A 16,847-nucleotide genomic window follows, 5' to 3' on the forward strand; every position below is an offset into this window, starting at 1 on the left:
AGACACACGGGGCATGAGCGGGGGGTGGGCGGGAGGGAGAGAGACACACGGGGCATGAGCGGGGGGTGGGCGGGAGGGAGAGAGACACACGGGGCATGAGCGGGGGGTGGGCGGGAGGGTGAGAGACACACGGGGCATGAGCGGGGGGTGGGCGGGAGGGGGAGAGACACACGGGGCTTGAGCGGGGGTTGGGGGGAGGGAGAGAGACACAAGGGGCATGAGCGGGGGGTTGGGAGAAGGGGGGAGAGACATGGGGCATGAGCGGGGGTGGAGGGGAGGGAGAGAGACACACGGGGCATGAGCGGGGGTGGGGGGAGGGAGAGAGACACACGGGGCATGAGCGAGGGGTGGGCGGGAGGGGGAGAGACACACGGGGCATGAGCGGGGGCTGGGCGGGAGTTGGATAGACACACGGGGCATGAGCGGGGGTGGGGGGGAGAGAGACACACGGGGCATGAGCGGGGGGTTGGGGGAAGGGGAGAGAGACACACGGGGCATGAGCGGGGGGTTGGGGGAAGGGGAGAGAGACACACGGGGCATAAGCGGGGGGTGGGCGGGAGGGGGAGAGACACACGGGGCATGAGCGGGAGTGGGGGGGAGGGAGAGAGACACACGGGGCATGAGCGGGGGTGGGGGGGAGGCAGAGAGACACACGGGGCATGATTGGGGGTTGGGGGGAAGGGGAGAGAGACAGGGGGCATGAGCGGGGGTGGAGGGGAGGGAGAGAGACACACAGGGCATGAGCGGGGGTTGGGGGGAAGGGGAGAGAGACAGGGGACATGACCAGGGGTGGGGGGAGGGAGAGAGACACATGGGGCATGAGCGGGGGGTGGGGGGAAGGGGAGAGAGACACGGGGCATGAGCGGGGGGTGGGCAGGAGGGGGAGAGACACACGGGGCATGAGCGGGGGTGGGGGGAGGGAGAGCGACACACGGGGCATGAGCGGGGGTGGGGGGGAGCGAGAGAGACACACGGGGCATGAGCGGGGGTGGGGGGGAGGGAAAGAGACACACGGGCCATGAGCGGGGGTGGGGGGAAAGGGAAAGAGACACACGGGGCATGAGCGGGGGGTGGGGGGAGGGAGAGAGACACGCGGGGCATGAGCAGGGGTGGGGTGGAGGGAGAGAGACACACGGGGCATGAGCGGGGGTTGGGGGAAGGGGAGAGAGACACACGGGGCATGAGCGGGGGTGGGGGAAGGGAGAGAAACACACGGGGCATGAACAGGGGGTGGGGGGGAGGGAGAGAGACAAACGGCGTTCGTGTGCAGGCGGCAGATCCCGCTCCTTGGCCCTTCCGCTGGCCACCGTGTGCCGATGGCGTGAGCGGGGGGCTGGAGGAACAGGGGGGACATGGAGCATGAGTGGGGGTGGGGGGACAAGAAAGACACACGGGGCATGAGCAGGGGTGGGAGGAACAGGAGACAGACACAAGACTTACTGTGCAGGCGGCGAGGAACAAAGAGGGCGGGCATCTCTGAAGCCAGACGCACTGCACGCTTTCACCGCATCCAATGAGAGAGCATGTCAGATGTCTGCGGACATCACGCAAGCTGCTTGCCCAATCACCGTCCTGTCCGCGGAGCGAACAGGGAAGTGTGTCCTCGAAGCGAACACAGATATCACTAATTTTTTTTAATTTTAAAAACTACTGGACGGATTTACACCAAATAAAGCAAAGCACGCTTTCGGGACCAAACCGCCACTCCTGCCGCAAATTTGGTGTAAATCTGTCCAGCGGTTTGGACTGTAGGCGTGAGCAAAGTTTTTTCCCATTATGTCTATGTAATTCACTGAATTTCATAGGTTTTTAGTAGCGCAACTTAACCATAATGTCCCTTTAACAAAGTTTTTTCATTGAATTTCATAGGTTTTTATTAGTGCAACTTAACAATAACGTCCCTGTAACATTTTTTTTTAACTAAATTTTAAAGGTTTTTATTAGTGCAACGTCACCATAACATCCTTTTCAATAGATGAAGACCACTAACATCTTATGTCCTCGAAGTGGGAACGTCGGGTGGTGAAAAAAACCAAAAAGATCTTTTACCAAGATGGCCACCATGGAAAGGGAAGGCGGGGTGTATAAAGAACACAACAGGGAATGAGCTGGGGGTGGGGGGAACAGGGGAGACACATGGGCATGAGCGGGGGTGGGCGGGAGGGGGAGAGACACACGGGGCATGAGCGGGGGTGAGGGGGAGGGAGGGAGACACACAGGGCATGAGCGGGGGTAGGGGGGAGGGAGAGAAAACACGGGGCATGAGCAGGGGGTGGGGGAGGGAGAGAGACACACGGGGCATGAGCGGGGGTAGGGAGGAGGGAGAGAGACACACGGGGCATGAGCGGGGGTGGGGGGGAGGGAGAGAGACACACGGGGCATGAGCGGGGGTGGGGGGAAGGGGAGAGAGACACACGGGGCATGAGCAGGGGGTGGGGGAGTGAGAGAGACACACGGGGCATGAGCGGGGGGTGGGGGGGTGGGAGAGAGACAAACGGCGTTCGTGTGCAGGCGGCAGATCCCGCTCCTTGGCCCTCCGCTGGCCACCGTGTGCCGATGGCGTGAGCGGGGGGCTGGAGGAACAGGGGGGACATGGAGCATGAGTGGGGGTGGGGGACAAGAAAGACACATGGGGCATGAGCGGGGGTGGGAGGAACAGGAGACAGACACAGGACTTACTGTGCAGGCGGCGAGGAACAAAGAGGGCGGGCGTCTCTGAAGCCAGACGCACTGCACGCTTTCACCGCATCCAATGAGAGAGCATGTCAGATGTCCGCGGACATCACGCAAGCTGCTTGCCCAATCACCGTCCTGTCCGCGGAGCGAACAGGGAAGTGTGTCCGCGAAGCAAACACAGATATCACTAATTTTTTTTACATTTTAAAAACTACTGGACGGATTCACACCAAATAAAGCAAAGCACGCTTTCGGGACCAAGCCGCCGCTCCTGCCGCAAATTTGGTGTAAATCCGTCCAGCGGTTTGGGCTGTAGGCGTGAGCAAAGTTTTTTCCCATTGTGTCTATGTAATTCCCTGAATTTCATAGGTTTTTAGTAGCGCAACTTAACCATAATGTCCCTTTAACATAGTTTTTTCATTGAATTTCATAGGTTTTTATTAGTGCAACTTCACCATAACATCCTTTACAATAGATGAAGACAACTAACATCTTATGTCCTCGAAGTGGGAACGCCGGGTGGTGAAAAAAAACAAAAAGATCTTTTACCAAGATGGCCACCATGGAAAGGGAAGGCGGGGTGTATAAAGAACACAACAGGGCATGAGCGGGGGGTGAGGGGGAACAGGGGAGACACATGGGCACGAGCGGGGTGTGGGCGGGAGAGGGAGAGACACACGGGACATGAGCGGGGGTGGGGGGTGGGAAAGAGACACACGGGGCATGAGCGGGGTAGGGGGGAGGGAGAGAGACTCACGTGGCATGAGCGGGGGGTGGGGGGAAGGGGAGAGAGACACATGGGGCATGAGGAAGGGGTGGGGGGAGGGAGAGAGGCACACGGGGCATGAGCGGGGGTGGAGGGGAGGGAGAGAGACACACGGGGCATGAGCGGGGGTGGAGGGGAGGGAGAGAGACACACGGGGCATGAGCGGGGGGTGGGGGTAAGGGGAGAGAGACACACGGGGCATGAGCAGGGGGTGGGGGGGAGGGAGAGAGACACACAGCGTTCGTGTGCAGGCAGCAGATCCCGCTCCTCGGCCCTCTGCTGGCCACTGTGTGCCAATGGCGTGAGCGGGGGGCTGGAGGAACAGGGGAGACACGGAGCATGAGTGGGGGTGGGGGGGACAAGAAGGACACACGGGGCATGAGCAGGGGTGGGAGGAACAGGAGACAGACACAAGACTTACTGGGCAGGCGGCGAGGAACAAAGATGGCGGGCGTCTCTGAAGCCAGACGCACTGCACGCTTTCACCGCATCCAATGAGAAAGCACGTCAGATGTCCGTGTACATCACGCAAGCTGCTTGCCCAATCACCGTCCTGTCCGCGGAGCGAACATGGAAGTGTGTCCGTGAAGCGAATACAGATATCACTAATTTTTTTCACTTACATTTTTGTCATTTTTCTAAAAACTACTGGACGGATTTACACCACGCTTTCGGGACCAAGCCGCCGCTGCTGCCACAAATTTCCGTCCAGCGGTTTGGGCTGTAGGCGTGAGCAAAGTTTTTTCCCATTATGTCTATGGGAAAAAAAAAGTTTGGGGACCCCCCCTATAACTTTGCCCCCCCGGACGAATCCTCACCAAGCTTTGCAAAAAAATTCAGAGTGACCCACATACTCTTTTTGCAAGGTTTGGTGAGGATTCGTCCAGTGAGAGCGAAGTTATAAGCCGCCCAAAAATTGCTCTTCCTATGGAAACACCAACTTAACCATAACTACATGGCCACTACCGTGGCCATGTAATATATATATATATATATATATACACACACATTTATTTGTAGGTGTAGCAAGGGAGACCACAGGGGTAGCAAGGGAGACCTCCGGGGTCACAGCTGCGTCCTCTGGTGACTCCCAAATGACACCCCTGATGTGTACCTTTTTTACTTTGGCAGCAATATTATAGGAAACACACTTCACTCGTGTTATTTTCTAGGTGTTCATGATTACTCTTCTGAGAGGCAAATGTGTATTGGGGGGTGGCAACAATGCTATCATCCTGTTCGCCTCCCCATCACTGGTGTGATGCCACAGCAAACCATTTCCATTTCTGGCACTGTTTAAACACCCAGCACCCATGAATTACATCATACTTTCCAAAGAAGTCCAACAATACACCTGATGTATTCTGTTTGCATACAAACTTTGTTAATAGTCACTCAAACTGTATGAGGTTATCAAGTCAGTAAATTCCAAAGATACATTCTATTTAGGTTGGAACCCTACAGGTAACTACACAGTAGAAGAAGAGCTGAAAGTGGTCCATATTCACCATTCTAGCCATGACATTTTCAGGTAGGGCCATGTTGGACCAAGTTAGTGTGGTACTGCTTGATTGTATAAGCAAAGCAAGAAAGTCACTCAAATGTGAACATATGCACTGGCACTTAGGGAGACAAACTGAAACCAAGACACATGTGCCAAGCCAACAGTTTGGCTTTCGAGTGGGGATGGGAGATTAATTTTCCAGGCATTGCCATAAGGGTACCATATGCCAATATCATGGGAATAGCTGGGAAATGGTGCATGGACCTGGGCATATGGCCATTGTCTGGCAAATGCCTGTCTAATAGCTATATCAAAAGCCAATACTGTTGGCTTTATGATTATTGGTCTAGACAAGTCTCCAGTGCAAGGAAACATATTGCTCATGCATCCACTGGTTGAAGACACACATTAGTGATATATTTGTACTAAAAGAGGAGCTCATTTACAGTGGCAATTGAGTAATTAAGTTCTCATAAAAACGGAAGATATAACACTGACAGGCATAATAGAAAACAATGTTTAGTGTTACTTTGTGATAGTCCTTGCTCAAAGAGTTCCCAAGAGGGTATAATTCAGTGTTGAGGGGCAGGTAGTTGGTGGGAATTACATAGATATTAACATGGCAATGGGATAGGGGGTGGGATGTGTTTTCCTTTTCAAATCCCATCTCCATAGTGTCTGTGTTCCAATGCACTAAAAAAGTATGAATGTAAGGGCCTCATTACACGGAATGCGGTAAGGGTTTACCGTTACCGGTAAGGGTACCGGTAAACCCTTACCGCCTTACTACGAGGTCCCTTTGCGGGACCCAACCTCAACGGCTGGTCCCTTCGCGGTACCCGACCTCAACGGCTGGTTTTACCAGCCGTTAAGGAACGGGCCCGCAAAGGGAACTTGGTGGCAATTACGGTACCGCAATTTGTGGTACCGTAATTGCTGCCTTCCCAATTCCCATTGAGCCCTATGGGTGCTCAAATGGGAATGGGGAAGTGCCATGGTGAATGGGGAATTACTGCTCCCACACACCTTGGAATAGGGTGGTAATTCCGCCATCCACCATGGCGGACTCGGTACGGTACTGGCGGCAACCATGGCGCTAATAGCGCCATGGTTACCGCCTACCGTGTAATGAGGCCTTAAGTCTCTGAATCATTCATAACCACTGGCATCGCTCTGGTCAGCTTTCCATACCATTGTTCACAAATCAGCGTTGGCTCGGACACTAATGAGAGCAGCCCCGACCAAACTGCTAGACTCCAAGGCCTAGAAATGCCTGCAGTGGTTTGTTTTCTAGTGCAAAGGGTACATTGCCTGGCAATTGCAATTGGAATGTACTGTTTGAAGGCAGAACTAAGACTTTACTGGCTTGTGTATGGCTGTAATGACACATACATATTGAATAATTATGGCATGAAAGGCTTCCCAGAGCCATGATTGTGATAATGTTTAAGTCAAAGCCGTGCATCTATCACTTTGATTTTACTACACCGTCCCCTCCAGAATTGTTCTTATTACCAACCTTATTTGTTCCCTTATACTCAAGGGGTTAATGCAGCAGAATGTATACTTTGAATGTAATTTGTAGGGGCTCTGAGTCAGTTGAGGCACCGTTGCAGAAATCTGCTTACAAGGGACATTACCTGACATCCATTGTTTGATACAGTTAACCATCTTATTAGGCATGGTATGTACATTCCCACACAAACAAGAATACATTCAATTACAGAAATCAACTAGATTTTAGGTTTGAGAAAATAGCTACCTTGTAACTGTGAAGTTGGTAATCTAAGTTAGATGAACAATGCAGTGGTAGATATCTGTAGGCAGCCTTCTCACGCAAGTATGAATCACCCTCCACCTACCTGTACATTTGTGCTTTAATGGCTGTAAACAAACCCTCCTACAGGGCAGCTAATCAGAATGCTAATGGCTCTGAAGTTGCTGACGCAACTGTAGAGTGAAATCTCATCTACCTGCCTCCCACCACCACCATATGCTGGTTAACACCACTGGCTAGGTCTCATTTCGATGGAAAGACAGGGGGGCCTTGTGTGTGCCTGGCCCCCCTGGAACCCATGATGGAGTCAGGCCTGATCTGGTGGCACGTTAAGGGATACAAGCACAAAACATCAATGCTTTTATGTCACAATAGTATATGTAAAAGGTATGGTAAGGACTGAACTAAGGACTAAAAGAAAGTATAGGAAACTGCATTTGGAGGTTTATGACAGTGAATGCATGATAATTAATCTGTGCCAATTACACATTGATGAAGACGATTCAATAACAACATAGTCAACATCAGTAAAAGTGGTAGCGGGCAGGAGTCGTGATGTATGCATTAAGCATGAGATACTTGACTGCTCACTTTCAGAAGAAACTCTTGGAATTACCTGCACAATAGGGGTGATATATACAAGTTGAAAGAAGCCTATGCAACTGTGAAGGCATAGCCTAGACTCACAAAGTGGAGGCAGGAACAAAGATAGCTGGAATAAAAGATACAAGTAGCAATGGGCTAGGCTGGAGGCTCGTGGGAGCCAACACGCAGGGCACACTTTAACCCTAAGACTGCAGGTCGAAGATAGGTGAAATGGAAGACAGAGCTAGGGTTTTGGGATCTTGAGGTGCTTAATTTTGAAAAATTCACCCTAGTGAATATGAACAATAGTGCAGCTGTAAATTTATTGGGGTGGGCTAAGAATTGTCTACAGAAAGTCTGCCAATAATCAGGTCTTGAAAAAGAAATATTGAGGTGTTTCCTGGAGAGGGCAAAAGAAGGGCTGAGAAATAGCTCTGCTGAAAGTGCATTTCAATTCAATTCAATCAGCTGTATTTCAAATAATTATCCATAAACTCAAATACAGAATACATTTTTATTAGTTCATTAACATTTGTAAAACAGGACACCATATTAAAAACACGTGAAAATGCAAGGATAAAAGCAGCTAAAACAGCTGGTCTTGTTTAAAATATATAGGAGGCGACAAGTAAAGAAAAGTACTATGATCATTGTAAAGCTAATTCTTTATCTAATCAAATCAATTTCCGCAAAGGATAGCTTGGTTCATGATAAAACAGCCACTAATGGCTTGTTATACCAGCAGCCCAACTGCTACTACTTTGGGGATGAAGGATAGATCAGGGGCAACATGCTTGTCTTGGAAGCAACACAACGCAGTGCACCACAGGTTTGAATCCCATCCCGCTCTTAGAAACCACATCACGTTAGTATTAAGCGGGTTATAAAAGAACAATTATAATTACTGATTATATATTTTCTGGATATATCCATAAAACTTGTCACAGATAGTCAATATGAGCAGCATTAAGTGTTAAACAAGCTGAAGGGTGGTCATATTGCTCCGTACATAAATTGACATGGATCGTAATTAAGTGCCAAGGACGAGTATGCTCGTCCTTTTTGCATAGACTTGCATAATAGCCTGGCAGTTAAGGGGTTGTGGGTCAACAGTGTGCTAGTTCTTGAAATTCAGGGATTTCAGTTATACAAGGGATGCTTCTTGAAGCATTAGCCAAAGATCAATAACATCAATGGCATTCATCAACTTTAGCACTGTCTGTACCTCATCTAAGAATGGATGCCAAACACCTACCTCAATCTCCACCCACCAAAGACCATGTTCTCATAGGAAACCCTGCAAACCTGCCCAAGTCCAGAATTGGCTGACTGACATGAATCTTAATGGTTTCATGCCACAACTATCACACACTGTAAAATCTCTCTGCGTTTTTACTAACTTGCGCTTTCTTTGAAAACATGAATCACAAAGAAGTCCCAAGTGGCATGATACCAGCGTGTGCTTCCCTGCAACGATAAGCCTTTTATCTTGGCTCCTTGTTTCAAAACAGACATCCAAGCCCTGGCCATCTCACCTGGATGGTGGCAACACCCTTCTTGAAAGATTCCCAGATGCCACCTTGGCCACTCTGAAAGCTGTCCATCATGCTGTAGCATGCCTCATCACAGGACCGATGAAAATCCGAGACCCCATTTTAAACTCTTTTGTCTGTGTGTGCCACATACTTTTGAAATGTAATTATGAGAACACTCATATACATTGATCATTCGAAAAGAGAGTTAATATTTTACTTAGATATCAATAGCAAGAATATATATTTAATACACATATTCTTGAGACATCAATGTAAGAAGATGCAAATGCAAAACAAAATCATAGCTTTAATTAAGATATGTGCTGTATACAATTTGGCACACTAATCGCCATATTTTATCACAGGAGTGACTTGCCACTACAAATTGGCATACTTTATCACACATAATGCATTTGTATTACACAATATGTGTTAATGATAGCTGGTTAAATGGTTGTGTGTGTGTACATTTATAAGGTTGATTTTATGAGCAAGGTTTCATTGGCATCCACAGAGGAGTTGCTGGGGGGCGCTGAGGGGGCTATAGCCCTGGGTCTTTTGGTTGTAGCCCGGATAGAAGCTCAGGGGCTATAACCAAAAGGCTAGCTAGACCCGAGTCCCGACAGTAGCACAGCCCTGGATCTTTTCCAGACCTAGCAACACCCCAAGTTGAATTCAGTTATAAGGGTGCAGTATGTGTTTATGCGAAACTGCTGTGACTATGTTGGACTGTGCGAGCAGGAACACTGTCGAAGATTCCCTAAAAACGTACTTGGATAGAGCGGGTGATGGGTCCTCCAAATAAGTGACATTTTAGTGTATTGAGAGTAGGATGGGAAGCTTCATGGTGTCTGGTGCAGAGGCCATTCACTGAACATGTAGTAAGAACACAAACATGTGCCAGGTCCGAGAGATTTGAGAGTCCCTGCTCCTCACAATACTGCTCCAAATGGTCCCAGTGAGTTTCAGGTGGTAAGGCAGGAAGTCAAAGGCATATAGTGTGAATTTAGATAGCTGGTAGAAGATGTTAGTTATATTGTTGAAACTGGGATTAATGCTTATTAGACCTAAAACATGTAGGTAAACCAAAGGCTTTCCTCTCTTAGTAATTGATTGTTTGAAGCCTAGAGTAGAACCTTGTGAGGTTAATGACTTGATATTCCTCATGCCCTATAACCCCACTCTGGAAGATTTCCAGTTTAGTTTTGCAGGAGGGAAACCCACCACCCGGTATACAAGGGACTACCTTCACTTTGCAGTACCAACATCCATTGCCAGGCCTTCAGCAGGAGCCAGTTGCTGCTTCGATCTCTCTCTGTGGCTTCTTGGATTGTCCAGGTTTGTCTGTGGTTCTGCCTCCTACTACTGACCAACAGATACCTCTACACCTTAGATTCACTCAACCTTCAGATTCTAAGATCTCAACTTATTACAGATGTGCTGAGGGCTCTCTTTTACTAAAATTCTAGACCACCATGAACTGTTAATTGAAAGACATCGGATTGGATAACCAATTTGGTGGGTCACAGCAGTAAGTCAGTGAACAACTTTATGATCTATACTCTAAATTCCTAGGCTTCCGACAACAGGATGGCTAGTGCTTAAATGTTCTCTGCTTCGAATGAGACGAGTGAGGATCAAAATCACAGCAGCTTACAATTTCCCCCACCACTAGAGAATCACAGCTGACCTAAAAGTCGCAATACCCTTCAATTATGACCTACTTGGGTATAAAATGATGAAACTATGAAGAATTCTCTACCAACAACCACAAGGCCCCTCTTTGGAGCCTCAATAATGCTGCAAGAGGGTGCTCACTATCATATGCTGTGACCATCCTTAAAACACATTACAATGTGATTGACAGGACTGAACACTGATGGAGCTACAGAGCTAATTTGGGTTTTGGTCAGACAAGGTGATGACAGGGTTCAAAGTGTTGATATTCTTTGAAAAATGATGGTCCTTTCGTTCCAATTCCAGCTCACATTCTGCATGCCGAGGAGTGCGCCTTGATTTTAATGTGATAAGGTATGAATGATGGAGCGGCAATTGAGCCCGTTGGACAGAATGCAGAGTAGATCATTGAACCTTGCTAAGCCAAGGAGCCCAGAAAGCCATCCGAGAGCATATCTTGCCAGAGGTGTGCCCGTACATCTGTTCTTAATGGGTTCCTGAGCACCAGAAGTGGGGAGTCAACAGCATTGGAGTAGAGAACCTTCAACAACAGCTCTCCATTGGGAGGGCAGCAGGCAGGATGCCATCCCCAGAATGCCACTGTTGCAAAAGCATAGGGCAGACTTACTTGCCCACACATGCATGGTGTAAAAGCCTCGTTGGCATGAATGTTTCCTTCCGCGTCCTGCCTCTCTCCACACTCAACAACCATCCTGAAGCAACCTAATCATGATATGGTGCGATATAATAGAGTAACATAGCTAACAATATCTATCATTATGCAGAACCCCACCCCAGGGCCTTTTGATGTGAATACAGCTGTTTTAGCACGAGGTTGGTGGATATGGGAACACAACCTGATAGCAGATTGTGCTGCGACTAATCAGCAAATTCTCCTCTTTGCATTGAGTTTATCTGAAGACTGACAAAATAGCTGTCTTCAACAACTTCCTCATCCTGAGGTAATTCTGCTCCACCCAGATATTGTCCGCTGGTGCAATGCACAATTGTGCTCCTGTGAAGGCCTCCGGAGGTTGACCTGCTTTTTACTATCATGGAGAGTGGCGAGAGTATCATTATTTTTACTGCTTCTGATTTTAAGATGAGTCTCATGGTGTATCCCAAGAAGAGACTGTGGAGGCATACCCCCTCAAACCTAGATGATCGGGTGTTTAACAGGGTGCCTAAAAAATCACTTTTATTTTAAATCTAAAGCTGGTGATTTGTAAGCGTTTGACTATTATACAGATTACTCTTGCTGCCGTTGTTAAACTCTTGGCGCCAAATAATGGAATATGCTGGCCAGCCTGTCTAGAAAGAATTAGAATGTTAGCTCTACACTGCTGACTTGTGTGCAAAGGCACCATTTTTAGACATGTGAATTTCATGACCATGATTTTAGCACCTCTCTTTTGTAATTATAAGGCTTAAGAAGGATACATTTGGAGAGATGTCGAGCCCCCTAAAGAGTTTGGCCTTAAGTTCATTGTCATTGCCACCATCCACCACCTAATGGGTGGCAGTAAGGCAGTGTTAAATTGTGGAGGAAATTATGTGTGCGGTTATTCTGCCCATGGTAACTCCTCTTTTTTCCCGATGTGTAATAGAGGAAGTAGCATTTCCTCTACTTTATCTCCTAACTCATAGTATGATGGTACAGTAAAAGTGGCATTAATTCAATTGCAGCCAAAGTTTTCGCTGAACAACCATACTCCGAATAAGTCCATTAGGACCTTGTTGATTGTATATATGATTGTAAAAATGATAGCAAAGTTAATTTGAATTGCTCTGTTTTCATTGCGAACAATTAGCATTACACACAAACAAGCACGCACACAGTCTTGGGAGGATAGCTCAGGTGCAACGCTCTCACATTGGAAGCTACACAACTTGCAACAACACAGGTTCGATCCCCTGGTATTGCTTAGAAACCTATATGTATTAAACGCATTATTAATACCCAATTACAATTACGCACATGTTCATTATGGCAGAGAAATCATATAAAAACATAAGCACACATTTTATAGTTAAGCAGTTGGAGAAGTTTCATCACATTATGCAATGCAGCAATGACGGAATGTACAGCATGTGTTTTAATTGAATACTTATCCATTGTGAAAATGTCAAAATATAATGTCAATTGTTTGATCGACTGCCTTATTTTCAGATAAATGGACCAGCAGTGATGTGCTATAAAAGTGTCTACATGTATGTAGTTCTGTAAAAAGTAGGGAATTGAAAAGCGAAGAGGATCATGCAATAGATCAGAGGATCATGCTATAGATCAGAGGATCATGCAATAGATCAGTCCCACAAAGCTCCAGAAAAAAGAAATACCATCTCAGCTTTTCAAAACCTTGCATGCATTTTTTGAACTCAAGATATTGATGAACTTACTCACCAATAGGACCACCCGTAATCCCATGACTGTGGCTTCCAGTCCTCCGGGCCAAGGTTCACCGTCATTTGGAACACTGTGGTGTACATCATGTGGGCCACCATCCCAAACAGACCTTCGGAAACAAATGCTTTTCAATTCAGCAAACACATGCTTTCCAAAACCAGTTCAGCTCAAAAGACTGAAGTAGAGCATTCTTAGCACCTCTTAAGCAAGATAGTGTTTAATTAAACATGCAACCCATGTTATGAGGTGCTATACAAATGTAAGATAACATAACATATGTAAAGAAATATCGAGCCTCAATGCATCTTACTTTGTGTCACCTTTGCTCTGTCTGTCTACACCAAAGATCCACATTTACAACAAACTGTGGTCAAATTACAGCGCAGGAAACACATTACGAATTCCCTAAGCATTTTGGAGTAAACATATCAGTGCCTAGAGTTAATTTCATTTGTAAAAGTGTTTTATATATGTTGCAAGTCACCCAATGGCATTTCATTGGAGCCTTCTATCATGCCAAAATCCTTTTGAATTGCTGCATTACAAATAATGAAATAGAAGTTTTTATTTAGGCATTATTGGACGCCAGTCAGAATGACAAATGTATCTATTACAGCGGCAAATCAGTGTTGTGGTTATGATAGAGTTATGCTGGGGCACAAAATATGGAACTGAAATAGAGAGAAACACTGGATAAAATGTATCTGTTATTGGGCAGATGTTCTCTGAGATCACACTTGTTTTCTCTCTTCCATATTAAGAAGGTATTCCTTAAATAAAATGTTGATAGGCTCTTACGGTTCTAAAAAGCTGAACTTCTTGTTAAAAAGATGTTTCACAAAGTTTGAAAGAGTGGGGAAAAACACCCAGTTGAGGACTGTATACATTTAATTTAATTTAATTTATTGAATTTAGAAAGCACCTTTCGCCAAAAGCACTATCACAAAATATCAGTAAACAGTACAATCTACGTGATAATGCAAAAAACAACTAAAACAGAAGGAAGGGGAGAGAAAGAGAAAGTCACTAAGTAGAAAGAAGGGAGAAAAGATGAGCTTTCAGGTTAGACTGAAAAATATAAAGAGTTGAAGAAGAGCGGATAACGGGAGCAAATTTTTTATTTTTATTTTTATTTTTTTATTTATTTTTTACATTTATAAAGCGCTCACACAGCCCGCAGGCATCGAGGCGCTGTTACAGGAATTGTTAGTTTTTTTTTTTTTTTTTTTTCTTAGTTGTGTAATTGTGTTTTTTCTTTGTCTTAGTTACGTATTTATAACGCGCTTAAACACTCAGAGGTTTCTAAGCGCGGACCCGGGGATCGAACCTGTTGTTGCTTTGTGTCGTCTTGCTTCCAAGACGCGCACGCTGCCGCTGTGCTATCCTCCCGGGACAATTACAGTGTTTAACGGCTAGGAGGGCAAACGATTGGAAACAGGAAAAAGCACAGGGCGGTTTGGGGACAATGGGAAGAAACAGATTCTGTGATCAGAGAATCCGAGAGGGTGAATGGAACAAGACTAGCAAAGAAAGATAAGGAGGAGCCAAGCCGTGAACACATTTAAAAAGAATAGAAAGAAAATGGACGAGAAGACTTGATTCAAAGGGAAGCAGTGACATATACAGGAAAGAAGATGTGATAGAGGAGTGAAAGGCTAAAGAGAAGGGAAAATGGACCGAACATTTATAAACAGATTGGAGAGGAAGAAGATGTTGGGCAGTGAGGCCAAGAAGAAGAGAAGAGCAGTAGTTGACACGATAAAAGACCAGGCAGAACAGACAAAGTTAAGTAGCATGAAATGAGAGATAGGAGCGAGCACGATGGATGTTAAAAAGGGCATAGCAACAGGAGCAAGCAATAGAAGAGATATGCAGTTTAAAGGAAAGCTATGGATCAAAGATAACCCCGAAATTGCATGCAGAAGAGGAAAAGGAAGGAGGAAAAAAGAGAGAATGGAGGAGGAAGAGTAGATGGAACAGTTGAAGCTCAAAAAAACAGAACCTCACTCTTAGAAGGATCGAGGTATAGCAAATAAGAAGACATCCAATTTTGGAAGCAGAAAGGTGAGTTGATACAGTGGAGTGCAGAATAGAGTCAAAGGAAGAAAAAGTGAGAACAATTTGTGTATCATCTGTGTACAGATGAAATGAAAGATTACATGAAGAAATAAGAGCAGCAAGTGTGGCAGTGTAGAGAGCAAAAAGGATAGGACCAAGTACAGAACTGTAGAGAAGAGTAAGTGAGGAAGAGGTGTGTCCAACCCAAGTTACAGAATAGGACCGCTGAGAAAGAATGGAGCAGAACCATTCAAGGATAGACCCAGTAATACACAAATAAGAAACAGGGGGAAATAAGAAGAGTGTGGTCAACAGTTTTGAATGCTCCAAATAAAACAAGAAGAAGAATTAAAGAGGAGAGCTTAGGATGACAAGCAGAGAGAAGTGAGTTAGAGGCATGCACAAGACCAGTCTCAGTAGAATGAAAAGTAAGGAATCCAGATTAGAGAGGTGGTAGAACAGAATCAAGATTTAACAAGCTAGTAACATGGACATAAGCAACGTGCTCAAGAATTTTAGAGAGAAAGAGAAGACATGAAAATTGGGTGAAAATTAGCAGGAGTGTAAGGGTCAAGAGTCTTTTTTTTTAATTGGGAGAATTAGAGCATGCTTAAAGGTACCAGGGGGACATGAGTTAGAAAGAGAAGAATTAATGAGTGTAGTAAGAGAAGGAAGAAGATGGGGATAGGCATATGGTATTAGAGAAGAGGCAAGAGGGCCAGAAGGAGGCACTGTTGGATGAACACGGGTAAGAAAGGCTGAAGTATCAGAATCGGTAAGAGGAGAGAATGAGGATAACAATTATGAAGGCAAACTGCAAGAAGAATGAGGAGGAGTGGGAGAAGAAGAAAACACAGAACAAAGATTAGCAACTTTAGATGTGAAGTAACAAGCAAAGTCAGAGGAAGAAAAAGATGAAAGGAGGGATGGGTCAGAAGATTTAGGAGACAGGATGCTGTGGAGAAGCAGGAAAAGATGACAAAGATGGTTAGAAAGAGAAACAGTAAGATCTGAAAAGTGCACGTTTTGCTGTAAGCAAGGCAGAGTCAAAAGAAGAGTGTAACAATGAAATTGCAGCAAGATCAGATGATGATCAAGATGTTCTCCAGTGTCACTCAGCTTTATGCAGACAACAGAGGAGAGAGATACGATCAGAAGTAAGCCAAGGCTGAGGTGTTTTAGGAATGGGAGTAAAAGAACAAAGAGGAGAGACATAATCAAGTACTGAGAGCAAAATAGAATGGAGTGTTCTAGCTGCCAAATCAGGAGACGAAGAAGAGAAATTAGGAATAGATGGAAGAGAAGAGTTTAGAGAAGAGATAAATAAACAGAGTCTAAAGAACAAAGATTATGATAAGTAAAAGTAGGCGAAGAAGGAGGATTAGTAGAAAGGGCAAGTGGAGATAGAGAAACGGAAAGTGAAAAAGTGATTAGAGGCATAGATCGGACAAGAAGACACAGGCTCAGTTGAAGGAAGTGCTGCAAAGTTTTGGAGAAGAGCCAGACTGATGGCAGGGAGGGGAGGGGAACAGATGAAGAGAGTAGGTGCCAGTAATGGAGATCAACTAGGAGCAGGAAGGATTAGAAGAAGGGAGATTAAAGTCACCCTAAAGGAAAAAAAGGTGATGAAGAAAGAAGAAGAAAGGATAGAAGGAGAGCTAAATGGTCCAGGAAATCACCAGCTTGGACCGTTGGCCGGTACGCAACAAGATGTGAGACCGGAAAGGGGACCAAGGAGGAAGAAAAATTATATTCAGAAGAATTAAAGGTTGCAAAGCCAGAAAAAGATGGTAAGAACGTCTGGGATGAATTACAGAGAACCCCAGTAACACCACCACCTATGAGAGGATGAGGGCATTGAG

General features: G+C 46.1%; 1 protein-coding gene across 2 annotated transcripts in view; it reads right to left on the reverse strand.

Annotated features, from left to right (window-relative positions):
- The window catches only part of GSG1L2 (GSG1 like 2), a 625,141-nt gene that overhangs the window by 191,694 nt on the left and 416,600 nt on the right, over positions 1–16,847 (reverse strand). For both annotated transcript variants that reach the window (XM_069654469.1, XM_069654468.1), the window contains one exon: positions 12,925–13,036. In XM_069654469.1, the coding sequence (XP_069510570.1) occupies positions 12,925–13,036 (112 nt within the window). The remainder of the gene's footprint in view (positions 1–12,924; positions 13,037–16,847) is intronic.

The sequence above is a fragment of the Ambystoma mexicanum genome, chromosome 3q (assembly GCF_040938575.1).
Source record: "Ambystoma mexicanum isolate Mex_15411 chromosome 3q, UKY_AmexF1_1, whole genome shotgun sequence".
Classification (NCBI taxonomy): domain Eukaryota; kingdom Metazoa; phylum Chordata; class Amphibia; order Caudata; family Ambystomatidae; genus Ambystoma; species Ambystoma mexicanum.